Consider the following 22,534-nt stretch of genomic DNA (forward strand, 5'->3'; position numbering starts at 1 on the left):
ATAGAGCAGAGGAAGGGACTAGACAGTGATGAGTGTGTGTGCAGAGCTGGCTACACAGCTGGTGGGGCCCCGTGCAAAGTGAAAACGCTGCGTTCGCTGTTCAAAAAGCAGGAAAAAACTGCCATTAAAAGTATTAAAACTTAAAGCCTTTTCCTTTTTCTTCTTGAATCTCTTCCTGGAAAAGTCATGGTGTTTTAAAAATTATTATTATTTGCTATTTAATGCTGTTCTAAGGAAAGAAAAATTAAACATTTAGATTATGAGCTGGTATTTATATTGTGCGGTGCCCACTTTAAATGCAAATGTAAGAGTAGAATCATTGAAATTACACAATTTGCATTTTCTAACTCATACTGTATTTTGTTTTTATCAGAACAGTGAAAGCACTGCACGAAATGAGCTTACCTGTTATTCTTTCCCTTCTTGATACGTGTGTGTTCTCCCAGCACCTCTCGTTGGGCTTACTGATGAGCGAGGAGGGGCTGAAGGGGAGAGGGAGCTGCGGTTGCCCGACCTTTCCCTTTCCTTCTAGGTCATCGTTTTCAGCCTAAGTGGTTGTCTAATACAGGGAAATAATACAAGTGGGAAAGGGTATGATAGGATTCCTCAAGCATCCATGTTTCGTAGAACACAACTGACTTCTTTCTGCATTTGAAGTACGTCCTGATTCCAAAGTGTGGCCTCTTGGGTCTGTGTGTGCCCCTGCTTGCTGCGTCTTAGGCTTAACGTGCTTCCCTTGTCCTCACTTTGACTCTTGCTGAGTTCCTATGTGTCATGGGTCCATCAGAATTCTGTGCTCATGGGCATCACTAAGGCTCTTTGAAAACGGGTGGCGAGGATGCGGGATGCACATACTGTGTGTATCTCCTCTACTCTTACATGTGCTCCATTGTCCTGTCAGGCTTTACTTACAAAACACAGGTTCAAGGATAAAATTATTAAGAATTTCAAGATGGGGACATGAAACCAAAGGCTTTCAACCAAGCGTGGAGCCCTTCCGAGTGTGGGGTTCTCCTGAGCATGGGGCCTTGCGTGATTGCACAGATTGCATACCCAGGAAGCCAGGTGTGTGTCTGTGCATGCTGTTTTAGATATCGATGAGACAGGACTGTCTCATGAAGTGACATTTGATCAGCGTCTTCGAGATGGCAAAGAAGCAAGGCTTGCAGACCCCCAGGGCAGAGGCCCCCAAGCATGTGCATCTTTGGCTTATTCTCAGAAGCATCAGGAGGCTACTGTGGCGGATCCCTAAGTGAGAGGGTGACGGGTAGGGGATGAAATCAGAGAGGCATGAATGGCCTCAAAGGCCAAGGTCAGGTTGTTTTCTATGGGGAGATGGGAAGAGTTGGGAGAGTTTAAGCAGCAATGTGTCATGGGACGATTAGATTTTAGAAGGATCTCTCTAGCTGCTGTGTGGAAATACTCTGTATGGAGACAAGGTTGGAAGTGATAGGAGGAGTTTGGATATTGTTATAATAGACCAAGCAAAGAGGGGGTCTTGGACTGGGTGGTATAGATAGCAGTGATTAAATATGTTTGGATTCTGGGTGTCTTTCAAAATTGGTGCCAACAGGAGTTGCATATGAAAAGGATATTTACCTAGGGTCCTGGCCCAAGACAGAGGATAAAAATGGTCCATGGAGAAGTAGTGAATTTCCCAAGGTTCTACAGCCAGTGCAGGGTAGAGCTGAGGAAATGCAGAGAACAGAACTCTTTTTTGTCTGTTCTGCTCCTTCCACAGTATGTTTTCTCAAAATAACTCCTATAACATTCTCTTCCAAACATCTTTACTTGTGTGGCTGAATCCACTTAGATTACATTGTCATGATTTCATCTGTGTATAGCACCTTGGAAAAGCTGCTTAGAACATAGGTCCTGGGTGAGCTGACTTTACCACTAACCCATATTTTCATGGTCCCTGCTTAGGGATTGACTGTCTACCACAGTTTCATTTAGTAGCATCCTAAGCGACAGGTGCCTCCCACCCTCTGTTTTGCTAAATACCTCTTGGCCTCCCCTAGTAAAACAGAGTGAATAAAACAAAGAATTTGCTACTGGGTTTGATGTACAATTGCACCATATATAAGTGCCAAAGATTTAACTACATTTGACTTATTTTTTTTTTTTTTTTTGCTTTTCAGCACTTTCAGACCATGCTGAAGTCTAAATTAAATGTCCTAACACTGAAAAAGGAACCTCTCCCAGCCGTCATCTTCCATGAGCCGGAGGCCATCGAGCTCTGCACTACCACCCCGCTGATGAAGGCGAGGACCCACAGTGGCTGCAAGGTAAGGGGCACGTGGCCAGCATGGGTTCTCGTGGCGGGCCAGGCTAACAGATGCGTAGCCTTGAGACCTGTGTTTTACGATGGTAACCATTTTTAAGGATGAAAATATAAAATGACTAACAAAATAAGCTCATTGAGTGATAGCAGTCTGAATTCATATCCTGTTTTATTTTCCTTAATGATGTAGCGTTCATTATCATTTTGGGGCACACATTAAAGACATAGGTTTTAGTATATATGAATAAAATAGCATTCTCTTTGTATTTTCTGTAGCTCTATGGAGCTTTAGGTATCACAAGGAAAGTTTTATCTTTAATGATAATTCCTCCCTTTGTACTTTCAATCTGCATAAAACATACCTTAGAGAATGAAAAAAACAAAAAACAAGTTTTCCAGCAGTTGTACTCTCCGAGTCCTTTGGGGGTAATTTTGCATTTTTGCTTTGCTTCAGCTCTGAAAGTTTGTACTAATGCTTCAGAATCCATAAAAAAGTGTTTTTCATTTATGCAAACCGGAATGCCAACATGGAAACAAAACTAGAAATGAAAGGTATAATTTTGGTGAGATTTTGGATTATTCCTCACATGATGTTTGTTGCTTGAGCTGATGACTATAGTCATCAGTTTAGAGGTCACAAAGAAAATATGTTTTATGCATATTTTGTCATCAGATATTTGTTTCAAGTAGTGAAAATAAAACAAGGGGCAAGGGAAATGCATGTTTGTGTATGGATGTCTTTTATAACCTTGTAGATCCACGCTCTTCCTTATCGCTTTCCTTATTGCTTTCTGGGGACACTCCCTTCCTCATTGCTCCGGTTAGGGAAGCAGTCCTTGCATAGCTGTGGTCAGTTCGGAGCCTACAGCAATCTGGGGCGCTGGTGGCAGCACAAAGCCTCACACACAGTCATTCATTCCACACATACTTACTGGGTGCTCACTGTCTGCCGGGCACTGGGTCACAGGACCCACCAGAATATTTATGGAACTTTGCTGCTACTGGGGAGACGTGGAGGAGAAAATGCAGACAAACAAGCATTGATGGGTGAGAAAGCCAGTCTGTGAAGAACCTGTAGGGGAACTTTTCAGGCAGAAAGAACAGAGCGTGCTAGTTCCCTGAGGTGGTCTTGGTATGTTTTGGACTGGAGAGGATGGGCCAGTGTACCTGAGAAGGTGAGGAAGTGGTGGGGAGTGGTGGCGTGGGGCGGGGAAGAGCCCCGTGGTCTTGACAGGGAGTTTAGAGTTTGTTCTGATGACGATGGGAAACCATCGGTGGGATTAGGCAGGGGAGCCGAAGGAATCCATTTAGAAAAGTGATCTGAAATGATGACTGATGAGCTCAACTTCCTGGAGCAGTTGCCGGTGGCTCGGCTGTAACTGGAGAGAGTAAATCAACAGAGCCGGCCTTAAGCCCGTTGTATTTAATGTTTTTGGTGAATTGATGATATAAAGGAATTATAAAAAATACTCATTAAATTTGAAAGTGATGTGAGATCAAATTCTTTATACATTCTTTAGAAGATTAACTAATGTAATTTTGAATTCTGTTCCGATTAGGGAAGATGGTGCCTCAAAGCAAGATGAAGTCAATAGGGACCAGTATAAGGAAGAGAGTTTAGCATGATAAAGTCTACAGAGGTTGTTTAAAATGGAAAGAAAAACCCCAGAGTTGCAGAATAAAGAGACCTTAGCAATCTAACCGTCTGATCCAGATATGAAAGAAATATGTGTGTGTATGTGTGCGTGTGTATGAGAGAGAGAAAAAAATGTTTGCTAGGATAAAAACCATCTTTTTTTTTTTTTTGAAAAGGAGTATAGGGTTCATGTTTCATGGACCAGTTTTTTCTGTGTACTGCCTTAGGTTGTGTTCATTTATTTTACTTCTAAAAGGATGTGGAAAAAATAGTAGGAATTCAGAAGAGCACGCCAAAGAGAGTGAGGGTCGCACCAGCATCAGTGGGTGTGGTGAGCTAGACAGGGGGAAGGCAGCAATGATTTCAGTTGCACACAAGGAAGAACTTCTGCATTCAAGGTGAAAAACACATTCCAACGGGCTGTAAAAAATTTATGAACTCTCCTTCCCTAGGAATGGTGAAGAGGGAATTGCAGGCGTAGATAATCACAGCCCTGGAGTCAGGGATCTGGGCCAATACCTCTTGAGGTCCCTTCCAGCAATATCATTGTATGTGAAGGAAGTAAACTTGCAACGTGTAATTCTCCAAATTGTATACTATCATCTTTACACATTTAAATTTTAACTGTAAATGTACGGGAGTTACATGCCTTAATTCTAAAGGACAATGTCATGCTTGTGTTCAGAGTCATATTCTTTTGTTTAAGAAGTTAGAATTTTGAACCTTGATATTTTTGTTTAAAATCCCAAGACCACCTCCAGTTTTTTTCTGATCATCTTCAAGAACAAAGTCCAGTGTTTCCTCTCCGATTCTTGCGAGTAACTTAGCTCACGAGATGCCAGCTGCAGAAGGAGCTCTCTGGAGCTCATGCCTCCCAGGAATAATGAGCACAATGTAGCCCGGGCCCAGCTGCAGGGCCGGCGCACGGGACCCTCCGTCTTCACACAGTGGTAGTTCTTTTTTCCTAACAGCGCTTACAACTTTGGGTTTGGGGAGGGAAGAGGTAGGGGGGAAGCAAAGGAGAGGGGGAGTTGAAAATGGGTTACGGTGAGTGCCATTGAGACCCTCGCTCATCTCAGATTTCCCACTTCCCTCTGATCTGTATTCTCCGTGTGTCCTGACGGGATTGCCTTGCCAGGCTATTCATGTTTCGGGCAGCTGGGTCTTTGTGTGTTCTTCTCTATTGCTGCCACTTTCTTTTTCTGGAGTGGAGTTATTTAACTGTACAACCCACTGCATCCCATTAGGACGCTTGTTGGAACTGTTTGGAGTATCAGACGCTGTGTCCGATTTTGCAGCAACGATGGCTCGTCACACCTCTCTCCTCCCGTCTAGCAGGGTGGAGTTGCAGGTGGCTTCTGCTTGTTAGCAAACATTTACTGCATCGATAATCATGGAAAACCTACTGTGTGCATGGAGTCGTAGAAAAAGGAATCAAAGTAGGTGTAGTGGGTGATGCAACATACAGCTAAGTGGATGGAATAAGACAAGGGCCCAAATAAAGAAAGCACAAGTGCGTCTGAAACTTGTGTGTGTGTCAGTACACCCTGGCAGGAAAATTCCTGGACCTTCATCCCAGAGATTTGGATTCCAGCACTCGGCTTCCGGGTGGGGAAAAGGAGCTTGTGTTGAAATATGCCATGTAATTTATATGAAGGGGAACCGTGCTTGCGTCTTGAAGATCGGTGCCACAGAGAGGTGTGTGATAAGAGCAATGGGAGTGACATGAATGGACACGTCCCCTGGGAGGTGGGGGATGGTGTAGAAAATGGTATTTGGGGCCTGACTTGTACTTGAGTGGTCAGAATGGATTCGCTACAGCGGGCCAGGCCAGGAGACCGACTTCTAAGGAAGACCCAGGCTTCTGGGATTACTGCGTGTACCTCCTCATCCTCCAGGGGAAGCTGCCCTGTTTTGCATTGACTCACATCCAGGCCCACTCACGAAAGGTCTCAAAACCTTCATGAAACAGAGATAATGATGATAATTATAAAAATTGTGATGAAAATACCAATGATACAGAAATGGTGATACCAAAGAACATATGTTTATTAATACACCAAGTACTCATCCACACACTTCCCGGGGTCTAGAAACATTTCATCCCCGTGACAACTCAGTGATGTAAGTGCCATATGTGGCCTCACTTCACAGATGAGCTAGCTGAGGCATAGAGAAGTTCACCAGCCTGTCCCAGGGTACCCGGTGAGTAATTGGCAGAGCCCAGGTTTGAACTCTGCTGCTCTGACTCCACAGCCTCTGCTCCCTCAGCAAATTCCACTGCTTCGTAATGACACTGAGGAGTTTCCGGATCTGTCCACAGATAGCTCTTAAAATGGGCTGTGATTTTGAGCAAGTCCTGTCTTTTCTGTAGGCTTCAGTTTTTGTCCCCTTGGTAGGCCAGAATTAGGGTTGGTCAATCTCATAGACTCATTTATCCCAATGTCTAAGCCTCAAAGATTTACCTTGTTTAATTGGACTAGAATTTTATCTTTTCTTACAGAATCCAGAAAGCATGGGCAACGTGTACTAAAGATATCATATAATTTTACCCCAGATATGCCACTCAGATTCTCAAATTTAGTTTATGAAAAAAAGACAGTCTACAGTGAAAAGTCATATGCCTTATATTAATGAAAATTATGTATCTAAAACACAAACAAAATGCCAGTGAGTTCCTGTGTGGCCATGTGGACACTGTATAAATCCCATTCCATAGAGACTGTCTCCAGTTTCACGGTGCTTACAGTTTAAGGCAAAATAGTAGCAATGCTGTAATAAACGGATGCATAATTGGGAGTTTAGCATGCAGCATTTATCTTTAACTTAAAATATTTCATGAAGTTTGTGATTGGTGGTGATTTCTGAGTGTAAGGATTTCCATAAGTTGCAGAAGGAAAGTAATCCAGAGGAGAAGTACCAAGGGAAGATGTGTAGGAAAAGGTGCAAGAAGGATCATTAGCAATTGTTGGCATGGGTCTCCTGTTTGGGCCTGAATCTGTCTGCCTTGGTTCTGTATTTATCTGGTTGTGTTTCCACTGTATCCTCTTAGCACAACTGGCAGGGCCAGGGCCTGAGGCAGGTCTTGCAGGGTGGGCTCAAGGGGGGTGATTCTCTTGGCCACCAAGAAGGCAACCTTGGGCATCAGTGATGAACACGGCTAATTCAGCATGTGACATTTCTTTCTGCTCCTTTCCCTTTCTGTCCCCTCCCTGCTTAGACTGAGAGTGTCCTTATCTTCATTCTGCAGCCTGTTTTTTTTTTTTTATTAGTTTATTTATTTTTTATTTTTTTTTTTAAACTAGTCAAGGGCAGTAGTGGGGGGGGGGAAGAGTAGAACAAGGAGTTCGATCTGTAACTGACTGTGATCAATTGAGATAACTCACTACCTTCAGACCAGCCCATTCTGCAGTGACCAGCAGCCTTTGTCCTCTCATCCTTCACTGAGAGCCCCACCAGCCTGTCACCTGCGTCTGTGCTCACACAGGAAGCTCTGTGTTCCCAAATCCACCTCCTCTTGAGTGCAGCACTCGGCCTGGTGTGGTGTGAAGCCCCATCTAAGGCTTTTGTTGTTGTGTCTTCCCCTTTGTGAGGGCGGAAACCCTCAAACAAACTAATTTCTCAGAAGGTGTTAATAATTCTTTATCAATAGCAATTTTTTTTTTTTTTTTTTTGAGACAGAGTCTCACTCTGTTGCCCAGGCTAGAGTGAGTGCCGTGGCGTCAGCCTAGCTCACAGCAACCTCAAACTCCTGAGCTCAAGGGATCCTCCTGTCTCAGCCTCCCGAGTAGCTGGGACTACAGGCATGCACCACCATGCCCGGCTAATTTTTTCTATATATATTTTTAGCTGTCCATATAATTGCTTTCTATTTTTAGTAGAGATGGGGTCTCGCTCTTGCTCAGGCTGGTCTCGAACTCCTGAGCTCAAACGATCCGCCCACCTCGGCCTCCCAGAGTGCTAGGATTACAGGCGTGAGCCACCGCGCCCGGCCTAATAGCAATTTTTATACTACTCTTTTTGAGGTTCTTTGCATTCAGGAGGAGCAATACTAGTCCTTTAGTTCTTAGGAAGGATGTGGTTGATTTATAGTTTCATGGGACAGAGAAGAGACATTTCTGAGCTGAAGGCTTTGCAGGTAATCCTCAAATCCTAGCATTGAGCACTTGTGTAAAATGGCCAGTCTTAGAAGTGAATTTCAGCAATCCAATTTATCTTATGAAAGGGCTCCTGATTTCAATATAAGTATATTCAAAATTAGCATCACGTGTACCTGATTTCTATACTTAAATCTGTGTTTATTTGATCAGTTATGTATTTAATTAGACATATAGTCATGTTGTCTCATTTTTTTTCTCATTTTAGACAAAAGTCCATTTTTTTACCCATTAACACAAATGGAAATGTTGATTTTATTATGTTGTCATCCCCATCAAATGTGTCTTTGCAGTGGTGCAGGTCATTTTGGACATTGCTGGAATCCTGTTATGCCAATTATGCAGACTTTCTTTTTACAAAGTTAGTTTCTGATTTCAACGTCAAGGCAGAATAAAAATGAAGTAAATTATAGTAATATATGTAAAATAATATTTTTTCAAAGAACCAACTTTTTGTTTTATTAATCTCCCTTATGGTTTGATTGTTGTCCTTTTCATTTAGTTCTGATTTAATCTTAATAATTTCTCTCCTCCTGCTGGGTTTGGGGTTGGTCTGTTCTTCCTTCTCCAGCTCTTTGAGTCTATTCATTAGATTGTCTATTTGTAAGTTTTCTGTCTTTTTGGTATAGGCATTTATGGAAATAAATTTTCCTCTCAGGACTACTGTAGCTGTGTCCCACAGATTTTGATAAGTTGTGTCTCCTTTGTCATTTAATTCAAAGAATCTTTTGATTTCTGACTTGATTTCTTCGTTTATAAAATGATTGTTCAGGAGAAGGTTGTTTAGCTTCCATGACTTTGGGTAGAAATGAGAATTTCTTTGGTTCTCCTGGAGAGAGTTGGAACCCATTCTATTAAGTGAAATATCCCAAGAATGGAAAAATAAGCACCACGTGTACTCACCAGCAAACTGTTTTCCCTGAGTGCACATTTGGGAATAACACCAATTAGGTATCGGACAGAGGTGGGGGCTGGGGGGAAGGGATGGGTGTATACCTACTTGATGAGTGCAATGCGCACTGCCTGGAGAATGGACACGCTTGAAGTTCTGACTGGGGGGGATGGGAGTGGGGGGAGGGGATGGGTGCATACCTACATGATGAGTGCGATGTGCACTGTCTAGGGAATGGACACACTTGAAGCTCAGACTCGGGGAGGGGGGGGGAGGGGGGATGGGGAGGCATGGGCAATATATATAACCTGAACTTTTGTACCCCCATAATGAGCTGAAATAAAAAAATAAATAAATAAAATAAAATAATAGTAATATATAAAGTAGATACAAGGTCATGGTATTTATTGGTTATTTTTCTCTAAATTAAGAATGGGTAATATCTAATTTATTTTTTCTTTATTGTTTCTCAGACTTTTCTATAAACAGATCAAAACACATTCACTTCTGCTTGTCTCCTCAAATATAGGAAGCTAAAAATTAATATGAGCTAACATCTGTTCTTTAAGAGACAAACTTTTATTTCTCTGCAATTTTTACTCTTTGTAGATTTGTAAATTCTGTTTATCTCTCCTTCCTTCTTTCCCTCCTCCCTCACTCCCTCTTTCCCTTCCTCTTTCCTTCTTTCCTAATTTTCTTCCTTTATTTCTCTCTTTATCCACAAGAATATATTGGACACTCTCAAGATGTTCCAGGAGTTAATAGGAAAACATGAACAATAGTTTGGATGGTTTAGTTTGAAATAATAGAAAAACTACTCTGAATCGACTCAAATCACTGAAATATATTTGCTGTCCAGTCGGTAAATTCTGGCAGGAGGGTTAGCTTCGGATACACTCCAGGGGTGCATCCCTGGTCTGGCTCCATAAAATTACCCTTCTCTCGCTTCTGCTTGCCTCCACGTCCAGCCTTGTTCTTAGAATAGCTTCTCTTATGTTAACAAAAATTGGCACGATGGTTCCAGGCCAAGCTCTGCCCAGCGCAGCAAGCCGTGGGAGGTACGTTTTGTCCTGGCATTCCAGGCAGCCGTCCTAGGCTTTGCTCCGACTAGACTGGATGTGGTCACGTGCTCACCTCTGAAGCTGTGTTTGTGTTTGGAGAATATGTTTGAATATGCCGGTTGCCCTGCCTGAGTTGAAGTGTTCTATTTTCAGAACTGGGAGGGGAACCAGTTTCCCCAGAACCCCAAATTCCCCCAAAAGAAATCAGAGATGTATTGGAAAGAAGGAAAGAGAGAGGCTAGAGGTATAAATAAGATAGTTAGGCTTCCTGGTCTTGAGTGAGACAAATAAACACTGCACTAAACAAAACAAAAGGCAGTGGAAGAAGGTGCAGAGTGTCCTCAGGTTGCAGAACAACGGATGCCTTTCCCTTCCCTGTTACAGTCCAGTCCAATTCCTGGAATACTTATGGAGGAGGTTTTGTTTTTCATTTTTATTTTTATTTTTTTTGCATAGAGGAGTTAAGCCCAAGTTCAGTGAGCTACAGGCCACTCCCTAGGGCCCTAGGGCCCTAGGGCCCTTGTTGCAGGCCATTGTGAGCTACCATCAGCTGCCAAGTGGTTTGGCCTTCTGCAATTAGGGGCTTTTGTCTTACTGGTGAGGATGTCCTCGTTCACTGTAGAAATCCTGAACTCCCCTTTTTAGGCTTTTCACCCCAGGTTTCTATTTTTGGCAATCCATGACTCATAATCGGGAATAGAGGCCGGGCGCGGTGGCTCACGCCTGTAATCCTAGCACTCTGGGAGGCCGAGGTGGGCGGATCGTTTGAGCTCAGGAGTTCGAGACCAGCCTGAGCAAGAGCGAGACCCCACCTCTACTAAAAATAGAAAGAAATTATATGGACAGCTAAAAATATATATAGAAAAAATTAGCCGGGCATGGTGGCTCATGCCTGTAGTCCCAGCTACTCGGGAGGCTGAGACAGGAGGATCGCTTGAGCTCAGGAGTTTGAGGTTGCTGTGAGCTAGGCTGACGCCACGGCACTCACTCTAGCCTGGGCAACAGAGTGAGACTCTGTCTCAAAAAAAAAAAAAAAAAAAAAAAAAAAATAATCGGGAATAGAGAAAGAGAAGCAGGATTTCAGGAAGATAATGAGTTCAAGCTTGTGAAATTTGAGATGTCTATGGGGCCACCAGTGGACAACACCCAAAGGGCACGTTGCTATACGGATCTGGAATTTTACAGATGTCTGGTCCCTCGCGGAGAATGGGTCTTTGAGAAGAGGAAGGACAGACAGGCACACGTGCACCCACCTCTACTATTTAAGGATCAGAGAGAGAGCAGAATCATTGGAAAAGGCACATTATGGAAACCGGAGGGACCTCCAGGTACTGACACTAAGTCATGTTCTTCCATCTTCATCCCACTCAAGAGGATCCTCATTCTCCAAACCACCCTGTTCTAGTCTCAGAGGACTCAGGGGAGAAGATGGATAAGACTTCAGGGACAGCTGAAGCCCCAGTATATTGTTTTAGTATTGATTGGTCTTTATACATGTGTTTGAGATACAGACACTTAATGCTACTGCTATGGTACCTAGCATGGAAAGATATTTTATTTGTGGTTTTAATGTAAACTTTCCTGACTTATGACTTTGAATTCTATCCTTTGGTCTTTTCACTGACAACCATGGTGGCTTCAGCAAAGCTCTTTGTCTTTCATGAGATCACTTTTGTTATTTGTTGACTAAAATCTTTTCATGCTGGGAATTCTCTTCACTTCAGCTGATAAGAGTGTTTGGAGTGAAAATTATCATTCTGTCTGATTTCTCTAGTTTGCCACATGGAATTGACACTCAGTTTATGCTTGTTGAGTTGGATCACAGAGTTCTCTATGGGGTCATTCATTCTCATGATTGATGGGTACAGTAGAGCTGTTGTCCCATGGAGGGATTCTGTGGGGATCCCCGAAACCTTCAAACTTTATTTCCAGGTGCCCCCCATTCTACAAGAGCTGTGGCTGCAAATGGCCATTTTACTCTAGGGAGTCAGATTTGGCATTAAAGCTTAACCTTTGGGCTAATGTCAAGGACTATTCCTGTATCTCCAAATTTGTGGTGGTGTTGACAACGTTAGTCTACTTCTTGCCTATAAACACTCTTGGGAGATCAGCAAAGATCATTAGTGAAAAATGGAAAAACTATCTAAATGTCTAGATTTCTAAAAATAATACTATAAATTATATATATTAGTGTATATAATATATAATATACTATATGTTCATAGTTAATCAGTTCTTTAGGTTACATTTATTTTTTCTAGAGCCTAAGAAAATTCTTCCATTGGGATTCAGAGAGCTATTAAAAAAATAGAAAAATGAGGAAGCTTGGTCTGTAGAAGTAGCGTCTTACTCCTGTGTTGAGCCAAATTTATTTTTTGTCAAAATTCTTGAAAAAGAAGAGCTACCTTAAAATTTCATATGGAAGACAGGTTTATTACACAAATCTGTCAGCATTTGCAGTTTACCATGTTCCAGTGCAGTAGGCATATTAAGCCACATTTATAAAAAATTCACAATACTACCACAAGGAATGTGAATAAATGCTTTTCTCCCCATGCCCAGAAAGCTATAAGCGTAATTTTGAAAATGATACAGAAAATATTATGAGGATAATGTGCATGTCTGAGAGAAGTGCTTTGTCATGCAGTTATTTTCCCTTTATGATTTTCTGTTTGCAAAGTTTGTCTTTGAAACAATTTATTGGTTTAGTTCTAGAAATGTATTTTACTTGGTATCTGAATTTAGGGTTCATTTATTGAGAAAATAGGTTAACTATTCTGCATATTTTCCTGGATTAATTTTGTGGATAAAATATAGTTCTTCTGTGGCAGACTTCATTTGTTAGGCAACCACAGAAACACCACCCAGAAAACCAATTAAGTTGGTAAAAATTCATTAATAATGTGCCTTATGGTTTCCAGCAGAGATTATACCCCTTTGTAAAGACTCCTAGAAGGTTATGACAATTTCAAAACTAAAATCTGGTTTATACAAATATAATGCTTAACTATAAGAAGTTAACTTTTAAAAGATTTTCTCAAGTTTATCTTTTTTCGACTTGGCATTCTTTAGGTCATTTTGTTCCGCAGTGTTCTATCCACCTTCTACATTAGAGGCATCTGTACCAAGGGAGTCAAATGTTAGAGCAAGTCTACCTGCTACTCTAAGACTAATCTAATTTATTGTTTGTTAAATGGAAAAATGAGCATTAAATAAAACAGCATTAAATAATATAGACTGTGAGTGTGATCTCATGTAAACTTGGGCTATTTTGGTAAGGGATTCTTTTCCCCTAAAGTTTTAAATTTTATCAAAGCAGTACTTGCAGAGATGAAAACATCAAATAATAATGAGAAACTAAACATAAAATATTTTTAGCTGTCTCCTTCATTCCTCCTGCACACTCCACTCCTGCTTCAAGAAGTAACCATAGTTATTTATTTTGTCAGTTTCTTCTTATGTTTACCTTCATATTTCCAAGCAGATGCTATATCCCATTTTAGATAATATCTTTTGGCTTTCTATTTTGGTAGATGAAGATTTAGACCTAAAATAACCCTACTCACTTTCTTTCCTCCATCTTCCTAATATAGTTAACTTCTGAAAGTTGAGTGAAGTCAATATCTGTGTGATAACTAAAGGGCCCGTTAGTGCATTATAATTTTATTTTCTTTCTTGTTCAGTTTTAAAAAACATTGTTTTTAGAACTGTATAGTTTTATATGCACCTATACTTAATTTTCTACACATGTTCTATCAGACTTGGCATATGCTTGTCAATATGTTACTCAACTAATCAATCATATAAGATAGTGAATTCTTTTTCATCTCCTCCTGTTGGTCTCTACCCCAGAGTTCTTTGTTCTCCTGAGTAGACTCTTTGTCTTTAGGCCAGCTGCACTTCTGTGACTTGGGGACTTCTCTCTGTTGTACTTCTCTGTTGTATAATTCTCTATTTTTTTTCCCCTTCTTTGGTTTATTCCTTTGTTATGCTGGAGTGCATCTTCTAGAAGTAAAAATTGTGTGCCTTGCATGTCTGAAAATTTCTTTTCTTTTATTCTCCTTTTTTGTTTGTTTGTTTGTTTGTTTTGTTTTTATTGTTGTTTTTGAGACAGGGTCCACTCTGTTGCCCAGGCTAGAGTGGCAGTGGCATAATCATAGCTCATTGCAACCTTCAACTCCTAGGCTCAAGTAATCCTCCTGCCTCAGCCTTCCAAGTAGCTGGGTACAGGTGCATGCCACCATGCCCTGCTAATTTATTGTTATTTCTTGTAGAGATGGGATCTTACTATGTTGCCCAAGTTGGTCTTGAACTCCTGGGCTCAAGGGATCCTCCAGCCTTGGCTTCCCTAAGTGCTGGGATTGCTGGCATGAGACATGGTGTCCAGCCTCTGAAAATTTCTTTATTCTGGCCTCACCTTTTTGAAAGTTTGGCTGGGTATAAAAAGATTGGAAAAAATTTCTACTTAAAACTGTGAGGGCACTGCCCATTGACTTCTATTGTCCTATGTTATGAATACTTTTGAAGAATTTGATCCCATTTGGTTCAGATAGTAATGTTTTTTTGTATATGACTTTTTTCCTCTATACTGTGGAATCTTTGAGGATCTTTTTGATCTTGGTCCTCTAAAATTCCATAGTGACATGCCTTGGTATGGATTTTTCCCTTAATTCATCCAGTCGATGGTTGGGGGTCTTTTTAAATGTAGAAATTTTTGTTTATCGATTGTTTAGTCAACTTTAAGTAAAATCCCGACTTCCCCACCTAATTTGAGAACCATTTAAGAAATAAAGTCATATGATGCAGATAGATTAGGTCAAAACATCAATTTTATAAAACTTGCTTTGGAAGATGTGGCTTATATGTGTAGATTTAGTGAACTTCCTAGAATTTCCAAATCTTTCCTGAAACTTCTAGTATGCTGTGTCTCTCCCATTCATTTTTGTCCTTTTTGTTTATAACTTAGAATTTTCCATTACGATCAATTTATTGGGCTTGGAACAGAGAGGAGATACAAATTCAAAGTCAATTTGCCGTCTTTATCCAGAACTCTTCTCTGAATTGTTAAATCCTCTCTAAATTGCTAATTTTAGCTATTTGAACTTTCCTTTTATTCTGGTGTCTTTATCTAAGTTGGAAACAGTGACACTTAAGTTACTTTTAGGTTCAAAGAGATATTTATAAAGTACTTTGAACTTTTCACAGGAGCAGTGCTATATAAATAAAATACTGCAATTCAAACACAGCTCCTCTTGGTTTGAATGTAAAGGTCAATGAACTATAGACAAAGTGCTGGCAAATAAGGTATGGCAAAAAAGTGGCAATAAATAACTTGGGGTCATAAAAAAGGTCATAAGATGCTCTTTTAAATATGAACAGTGATTTCTTGTTATATCCTTGGGTGTTTCAGCTCCTGACTACCCAGCAAATAGAACATAAAAACCACTGTAACAACAGGTGCAGATGTGTTCCTTGGTGTGCTGGCTGTTAATTTCTTTGTTTTTATTGAAAATATTATACATTCATTTCTTGGCAAGAGAAATGATGTCTGAGCTTCTGTGCGTACTGAGTTCTCTAAATGAGACATTAGTCAGATTGGCATTTATGAGTCACCAGGCATCTTCATAAGCCAAATCCAGGAATTATAAAATAATTTACTCGGGAAGTAATGGGGATAAATGAAATTTATCATCTGGGGAGCCAGGAAAGTTACCTTGTGAGCTGAAGATCCTACTGAAATTAGTTCCCTCCCCCGCCCCAACACCAATTGAGTAATGCATTCTCTTTAAAAATTATTTTTATGACACCTATGATCAGCACTAGAGTTCTCTCTCATCTGTCAGCACGTAGTATGTCTATAATATTTGTTAGGGCAGGAGAAATACCATCCATTATCACAAAGGCATTTTCCTATCAGTTTTTTCATGGGCTGGCACAAAACACGTTTTTACTTTGCTTATCGGAGAGCTCACCAGCACATTCAGAGACTGGCATGTTCTGTCCCCAACATAGGTGATTTTATTACCTGCCTTCTGGGATGTACATAGTGTACTTTGGGGACGAAGGCCCTGGAGTCCTGTGCTAAGGATACAGAGGCTGCTTTTGGCTTTGCAGAAGAGCCTGCCAAGCTCATTGCTTGTAGATAAAAGTCCCTTCTCTCCTGCTCTCCTTTCTTCATTCTCCTTCTAGAAAGTTCCTAAAGCCTATTTCTCCTTGGCCCTTCCTTGCAGCCCCATCCTTGAGGGCCTTGGCCTGGTAGGAGCAGCTGGTTTGGGGGTAGGGAGAACTCCAAGGAAAGAGAGCTTCAGGACCTGCAGCATAAATCTGCAATAGGACAAATAGACCTTAATCTTGATGATAAAGAAACTGTTTTGTATAACAAAAACCTGATGCATTCATCGTTATTATGCCAAAGGAATCTTGATTTCATTTCTCCTTTTTAGCAAGGGTCACCTCCCGAAAGAGAAAGAGCAGGGAGGGGGATAACTCACCCTGCCACTTATGTATTAGAGTCATTCTGAGAAAAAGACAGTCGGGGAAGGGAATGTACAGACACAGTAGGACAATGAAAAAATTAGTTTATTCATTCACGGTCAGTAAAATCCTCCCCTAGAGACCCTACACATTTTTTCTTTTTAAATTACACACCCCTTTAAATGAAATAAGCACTACTTATCATTATAAAAGCATTAACATATAGATTAAATCTATGTAATGGTTACTAATTATTATGTATATTTCAAAATAATCATAAAATAGAACTTTTAGAAGAATGGGCTATAAATAGATTAGAAATAAACAATGTTGTATATATATATCTTGGTAATTGTGGTGGCTATTACAGTTACTTTAGGAAAGGCTCTTTAATAATAGCAGATGTAAAACCAAATTTCACATGGCTCTGATAGTTTTGTATTGTTTGGCTGACTCCTTGTCAGGTCCAATTGGATCATCAGTTTTCAGCCCAGAGTGAGGTAGGAAAGATCATATTCCAGGAGAAGGAGATAGAGCAGCCCCGTCATTTTCCTATCGTGTGCCTGTGTGTGCGTTGTTTTCATTATCTTAAGTCTGTCGTATATTTACAGGAATCTCAGCCGGATTTTGTTAAACAAGATCATGTAATCCATAAATCCACTGAAATGAGCAAATGTGAATCTTAACGCTCTGAGTCGAGTGATCCTGTGAGATAGATGCCCCTGTCAACTCCTCTTCCACTGTAGAACTCCCTCCCTGCCGTAAGGTATTTCCAATCCTGTGTGTGACACTGATTACGTGACACATGGACCAGATGGGGATGCTGGTCAGCCAGTATGTTAAGCATTAATAATGCCGAATTTATTTCATATTTTTGAAGATAAAAATAACTGTACATAGAAATTCTAATATATTCTGTCCCCGGCGTAGGTGACTTTATTATATACCTTCCGGGGTGTACATGGGTACATAGTGTACTTTGGAGAGAAGGCCCTGGAGTACTGTGTTGAGGATATGGAGGCTGCTTTGTGGCTTTGCAGAAGAGCATGCCAACCTCATTCATTGATATTTGCTATTGTTTCAGGAGAAAGTGATGGGTCTTTGTCAGATATTCTCATGTAGACGAAAATCCTCTCCTGGACCCCACACCGTGGGTGAGAAACCCTACACCTGTCAGGTCGAATGACATTATCAACAAATGGGTATAAAAGCAGAATTGGCATTTAGCTTTCTTCATTTTTGGACCAGTCCTCCAGTGGGGACACTGTTCCTCCTTACTACAACGCAGGGCAGTTAAGAAAAGAAGTCATAATCATTTGTATGGATGTTAAAGACATTAAAATGAAATGTAGCTGGTGTAGCCTTGGCCATGGTCTGGGATTTATTGACAACTAGCAGCTTGTTATTATAGCCTGCATGGTTCATTAGTTTGGGAAGACTATACCTCTGTCAATAAAGATTTCTTTGTAGGATGAAGAGACTTTCTCAGTGCTGGGGTATTTAGACTTAGGAGGTTTTGTTTTTGTTTTTTGACTTTTGTTTTTTTCCTTGTTCAATAGTTCACAGCACGCATTCCTGGAGGAGAAAGATGCTAAGGTCAGCACCATCTGAAATATGGAAACTTTTAAATTCTATGAGAGAAACAAAATGTATTTTCATTGTATTTGTAGAACAAATAGATTCTTTGCCTAGTTCATTAATCTGCAGAGGTTTGTCTTTTGGCTTCAGCATTTGACTCATTAATGATTGTACCATCACTGTGAGGGAAGTGGCATTTGGGACGCTGTATTCTTTGTTCTTTCTTTGAAGCGTAGCTAAAGATAGGCTAAGTGCCTTGACAATGATGTTGAAGCAAAACTAAGAATACGTGTATTCCAAGGGAGTGTTTGGTTGAGGGCAGCTATATTTGTTTATTTTCTCGGCCTTACTCTTCTCTTTTGTCTTTATTTCTCCCTTTCCTTCAGTGCCTTTTCCTCCTACCCCTTTCTTCTCCCGTCCCTTTACCCCCTGTGCTCCTTTTCTCCCCACTTTCTATTTCCTTCCCTTCTCCTACACTCTCCGTCTCACCTGTCCAGCAGAAACACAGGCAGACCTCTCTCTGATTTGATTTTGGCCCAGGATGGAGAATGCACTAGCCTGGGAGGATTCTTCTATGATGGAGCTGGGCCTGGGGTCAGCTTGCTCAGAGCTACGTGGACTCCCAAAGGGAATTCAGATATGTTGGGAATGTGGAAGGGAGCAGTGGACACTGGGGAACAACACAATACTGTGTACAACAAACGGCACCTGCTTTGCTGCAGAGGGAGCCCGTACACACATCATATGTGGCCAGAGGACGAGGTGGAGCATTACACCTTGGGCTATGGTGCATCTTGCTGCTTCTCCAGTCTTGGTCCAGTGATCACCCAAGAGTCAAGTGGGCATTCTAGTGAGTAGCAAGAGGATATGTAGGGAACTCTGCAAGAGGCTCTTGGTACCCATATTGAAGAGCAGGAATTTCAGTCAGATTTTGGTGATGGACAGATAGAGGAGAAAAGCTGCATGAATTAACGTTCAGCACCATTTTTATACGCATGGCGTTTTTGAGAACACAGTTTGTACAGGAGCTGTGCTAGCTTTTGCTCTTGGGGACATGAGCATCACTGCCATTTTCTTCCTCCTTCCAAAGGTCCAGGAGAGGGCAGAGGCTGCTCTCTGATTTGACAGTTGAGGTGTCAGGCCCTTTGCTGTCAGTTATCCTCCAGGGTTCTGGGAACTTGTTTGCCTTTCTCCAGGAACATGGTTTCTCATTTTTGCTGGCCAGGGTCCAGTGTTTTCTGCGGAGCGCAGTGCGCTTTGTTTCCATCTGGCCGTCTGTAGACATCTGCACAAAGCAAAAGCTTTGTCCGCTCTACGTAGAGAACAGACGATGGGTTTACTCTTGTTCTGACCAAGTCTCTCCCTTGCTATATTCCAGTTTCTCAACAGAGCAGTAGAGAGTTTGTCCAGTGAGCTTTCCATGGCCTTGATATGTATATATTTATATATATGTTTATAAATTACCCAAGTGCTTCATTTATAGAAAGCATAACTCTTAGTGCTGGTTTATAGAGCTTGAATTACCTGCATAATTGAGGCAGATGCATTTGGTATAAATTCACCTATTCTGTGCACTTCTAAGTGGAGGAGTCTGCTTGTCTTTGTTTTTGTGAGTCTTTCAGCACCTGCAGGTTGATTTACTTTACAGTGTGCTGCGTGCCTTTGTGCCTTTGTGCATTTCTCTGCCTTGATTCAGGAACTATTATATTTAAACCATTAACATCTAATTGGAAACATCAGACTAGATTTAGTGTCCTTGATTTGAAATGTAGTCAGTATTAAAAGCTAGTCCTCTGGTAAGAGATAAATGTCATCTTTACTATGAGAAATTAACTTAAATATGTTTCATGGTGAAGAATGATAAAGGGATAAGGGAGGATGCTTTATTTTCCCCACTCAGGACCTGAAGTTCTTTTTATTAAAACGCATGTGTCACAATTAAGCTACTTACTCATACAAATAGGCATAGCTCATTTGACAGAAATCATTCTATTCTCTCTACTCTTTTGTTCCTGGGATCCTCTCAAGTGTATTAAACAGAACAGCTACTTATGAGGAATCAGAAAAGGGCATTGCCTTGTGCAGTTTATTTTACTTGAAATTGATGACATATGCAGAGATTTTGTGATTAAAGAAAAAAGATCATGAACTTAATTTATTAAAGCTCTTAAATGTATAAAAATAAAAAAAGTCCCTCATCTTTCCTTTGCACTTTTCCCTTGCTGTCATGAGCAAAGTAAAGCTCAGTGGTAGAAGATACCCACTTGCCTTCAGGGTCTTGAATTTTTCTGCTGCCTGGACTTTAGTTTGTGGCTTATTTCTCCAAGAGAAACGTATTTACCCTAAAGATATGCAGTAAGCGTCAGCATAGGCTATGTGAACCTTAATGTTCTCCATCACTGCTGTTGTCCATTACTGCTGCAAATAGTTTTAAGTGAAAGGAGGGCTGAGAATTTTGAGGGAATATGTGTCTGAATTTTCTGAGGGGCTCTAATAGCACTAAAAATTTCGTTTGTCAATTTGTGTCCCTGAGGTTCAGGAGAACCGGTCAATAGATTTAAATCAAAGAGAGAAAGTGCCAATCCTTAATTGATTTTTTTAATGGAGGGTAAACAGTTCATTATCCTTAATTCACATAAAGGGGCAGAAGAAACATTTTATATGTAGGCACTTTGTTTAGGGACATTAATATACAGCTATGTCCAAGAGGGAGGAAAATTACATTTCTGAAATGATTCTCTTTATCTAATGAACAGTGAGATACCAGAAAACCCTGCAGTACTGGTTATCTACTCTTGCATAAGAAATTACCCCAAAGTCAGTGGCTTAAAGCAACAGACATTTATTATCTCACAGTTTCTGTGGCTCAGCAATCTGAGTGTAGCTAAACTGGCTGCCTCTGCCTCAGGGTATGTCTTGAGGTTGCCATCAAGCTGTTGGCTGGGGCGGTGGCCTCATTGGAAAGCTCAACTGAGGGCAGTTGCACTTCTAAGCTTGCTCCAGTGGTGGTTGGCAGTATTCAGGTCCTTGTAGGTTGTTGGGCTGTTGGCTTTAGAGAGTTCCTCTGTTCCTTACCACAAGACCCTCTCATGGGGCAGCTCGCAATGTGGCAGCTGGCTTTCATCCCAAAAAGCAAGTGAGAGAGCAAGAGAGGGCAAGCAAGACAGAAAACAGGGTTATTTTGTAACCCAGGCTTGGACGGGGCGTCTTAGAAGCTAGTCCCAATCAGATCCAGCCTATACTCAAGGGGAGAATAAAAAGGCATGAATTTTAGGTTATGAGGATGGTTGGAGCCATCTTAGAACCTGCCTACTCCATTTGCAGACCACTTTTTGGACCTCATTCCATTAATTAATCAATAAACCTAAAGTGAGCATATTGCTAAGATTGGTAATAACCTGAGTTCTATATTTCATAGGATTGTTCTTCTCCCTCCTCAAAACATGGCATATCCTTAGTTTCGGGTCTTTCTTGCTACACTGAGGTTCCTTCTTGACATGAGATGCTTTTACGCCAAGCATCACTCCCCAGGCCTCCACCCTTCAGTTCAGTGCTGTTTTGGATCACTGGACATGCTGGAAACTGGTCTTTCTATAGCCCTAGGTTTTACTGTAATTATATACCAAGCATTTTTATAGTACTTTGCATAAAGTACCACACAAGGAAGATACTACCCTTTTCATAAGATAGTCTACTTGTGTATAAATATACAGACCTCACAGTTCGCAAACCAGAGATATTGACATACCATTGCTTTTCTGTTAAGTGGAGCTCCCATCATCCCATCAGGGTTGGAAGAGCAGGTGCCAGTGTATTTTCTGACTGACTAATCCTGTTCAGAACCACAGTAATAAAAGAACCCTGTCCAAGTCATAGGAAGTAGATATTGGTACTTTTAACTAACTATTCACTGCAACAGGCATTGGCTAAATTACTTTTACGGTGTAATAAAGACAAAATAGGCGGTTGACTGGGGTGCTGACCCTTTGTAAGCCAATGAAAATTATGTACATGAGATGGGTTGATTATCAGCTATTCCTGTCTGCTTGTCATTTCACAATGAGCATCATAAAAAAAGACGATTTCTGAAGTTAGTCATATATGCATAAAACTTTCTGTTTTAATTTTCAAGATGTTCCTGCCAGCCCCAATGACCTAGCTAGTTTGTTTGGTTGATTACATCTCATTTGGCCCAAGTGGGAGATTAAGGCTTTCCTGTGCTCTTGCAGACAGTTGTGGATGAAGGAATTAGAATTGTGTGTTTTGTGTTTTTATTCCATTTCTTTTTCTGCTGAGAAATAGTACCGTCCTTGGGATGAGAAATTTCAATTAGGCTGCCAATGTAGGGACTTTTCTCCTTTCCTTAATGACTTGTGGGCCATGTGTCTTGGTGACTTGCTAGGCTAATACATCTGTGAGGCCATAGTCAAGGGTTTTATGCACCTAGTTGAC

The 22,534-nt window shown here is 40.9% G+C and overlaps 1 protein-coding gene across 3 annotated transcripts in view; it reads left to right on the forward strand.

Annotated features, from left to right (window-relative positions):
- PID1 (phosphotyrosine interaction domain containing 1) overlaps nt 1–22,534 on the forward strand; it is a 216,042-nt gene that overhangs the window by 99,318 nt on the left and 94,190 nt on the right. For 2 of the 3 annotated variants that reach the window (XM_069474347.1, XM_069474425.1), the window contains exon 2: nt 2,142–2,288. The exons of the other annotated variant lie outside the window; for it this stretch is intronic. In XM_069474347.1, coding sequence (XP_069330448.1) covers nt 2,142–2,288 — 147 coding nt within the window. The remainder of the gene's footprint in view (nt 1–2,141; nt 2,289–22,534) is intronic. 3 annotated transcript variants of the gene reach the window in all.

Source organism: Eulemur rufifrons, chromosome 1 (assembly GCF_041146395.1).
Source record: "Eulemur rufifrons isolate Redbay chromosome 1, OSU_ERuf_1, whole genome shotgun sequence".
In the NCBI taxonomy this organism is placed as follows: Eukaryota; Metazoa; Chordata; class Mammalia; order Primates; family Lemuridae; genus Eulemur; species Eulemur rufifrons.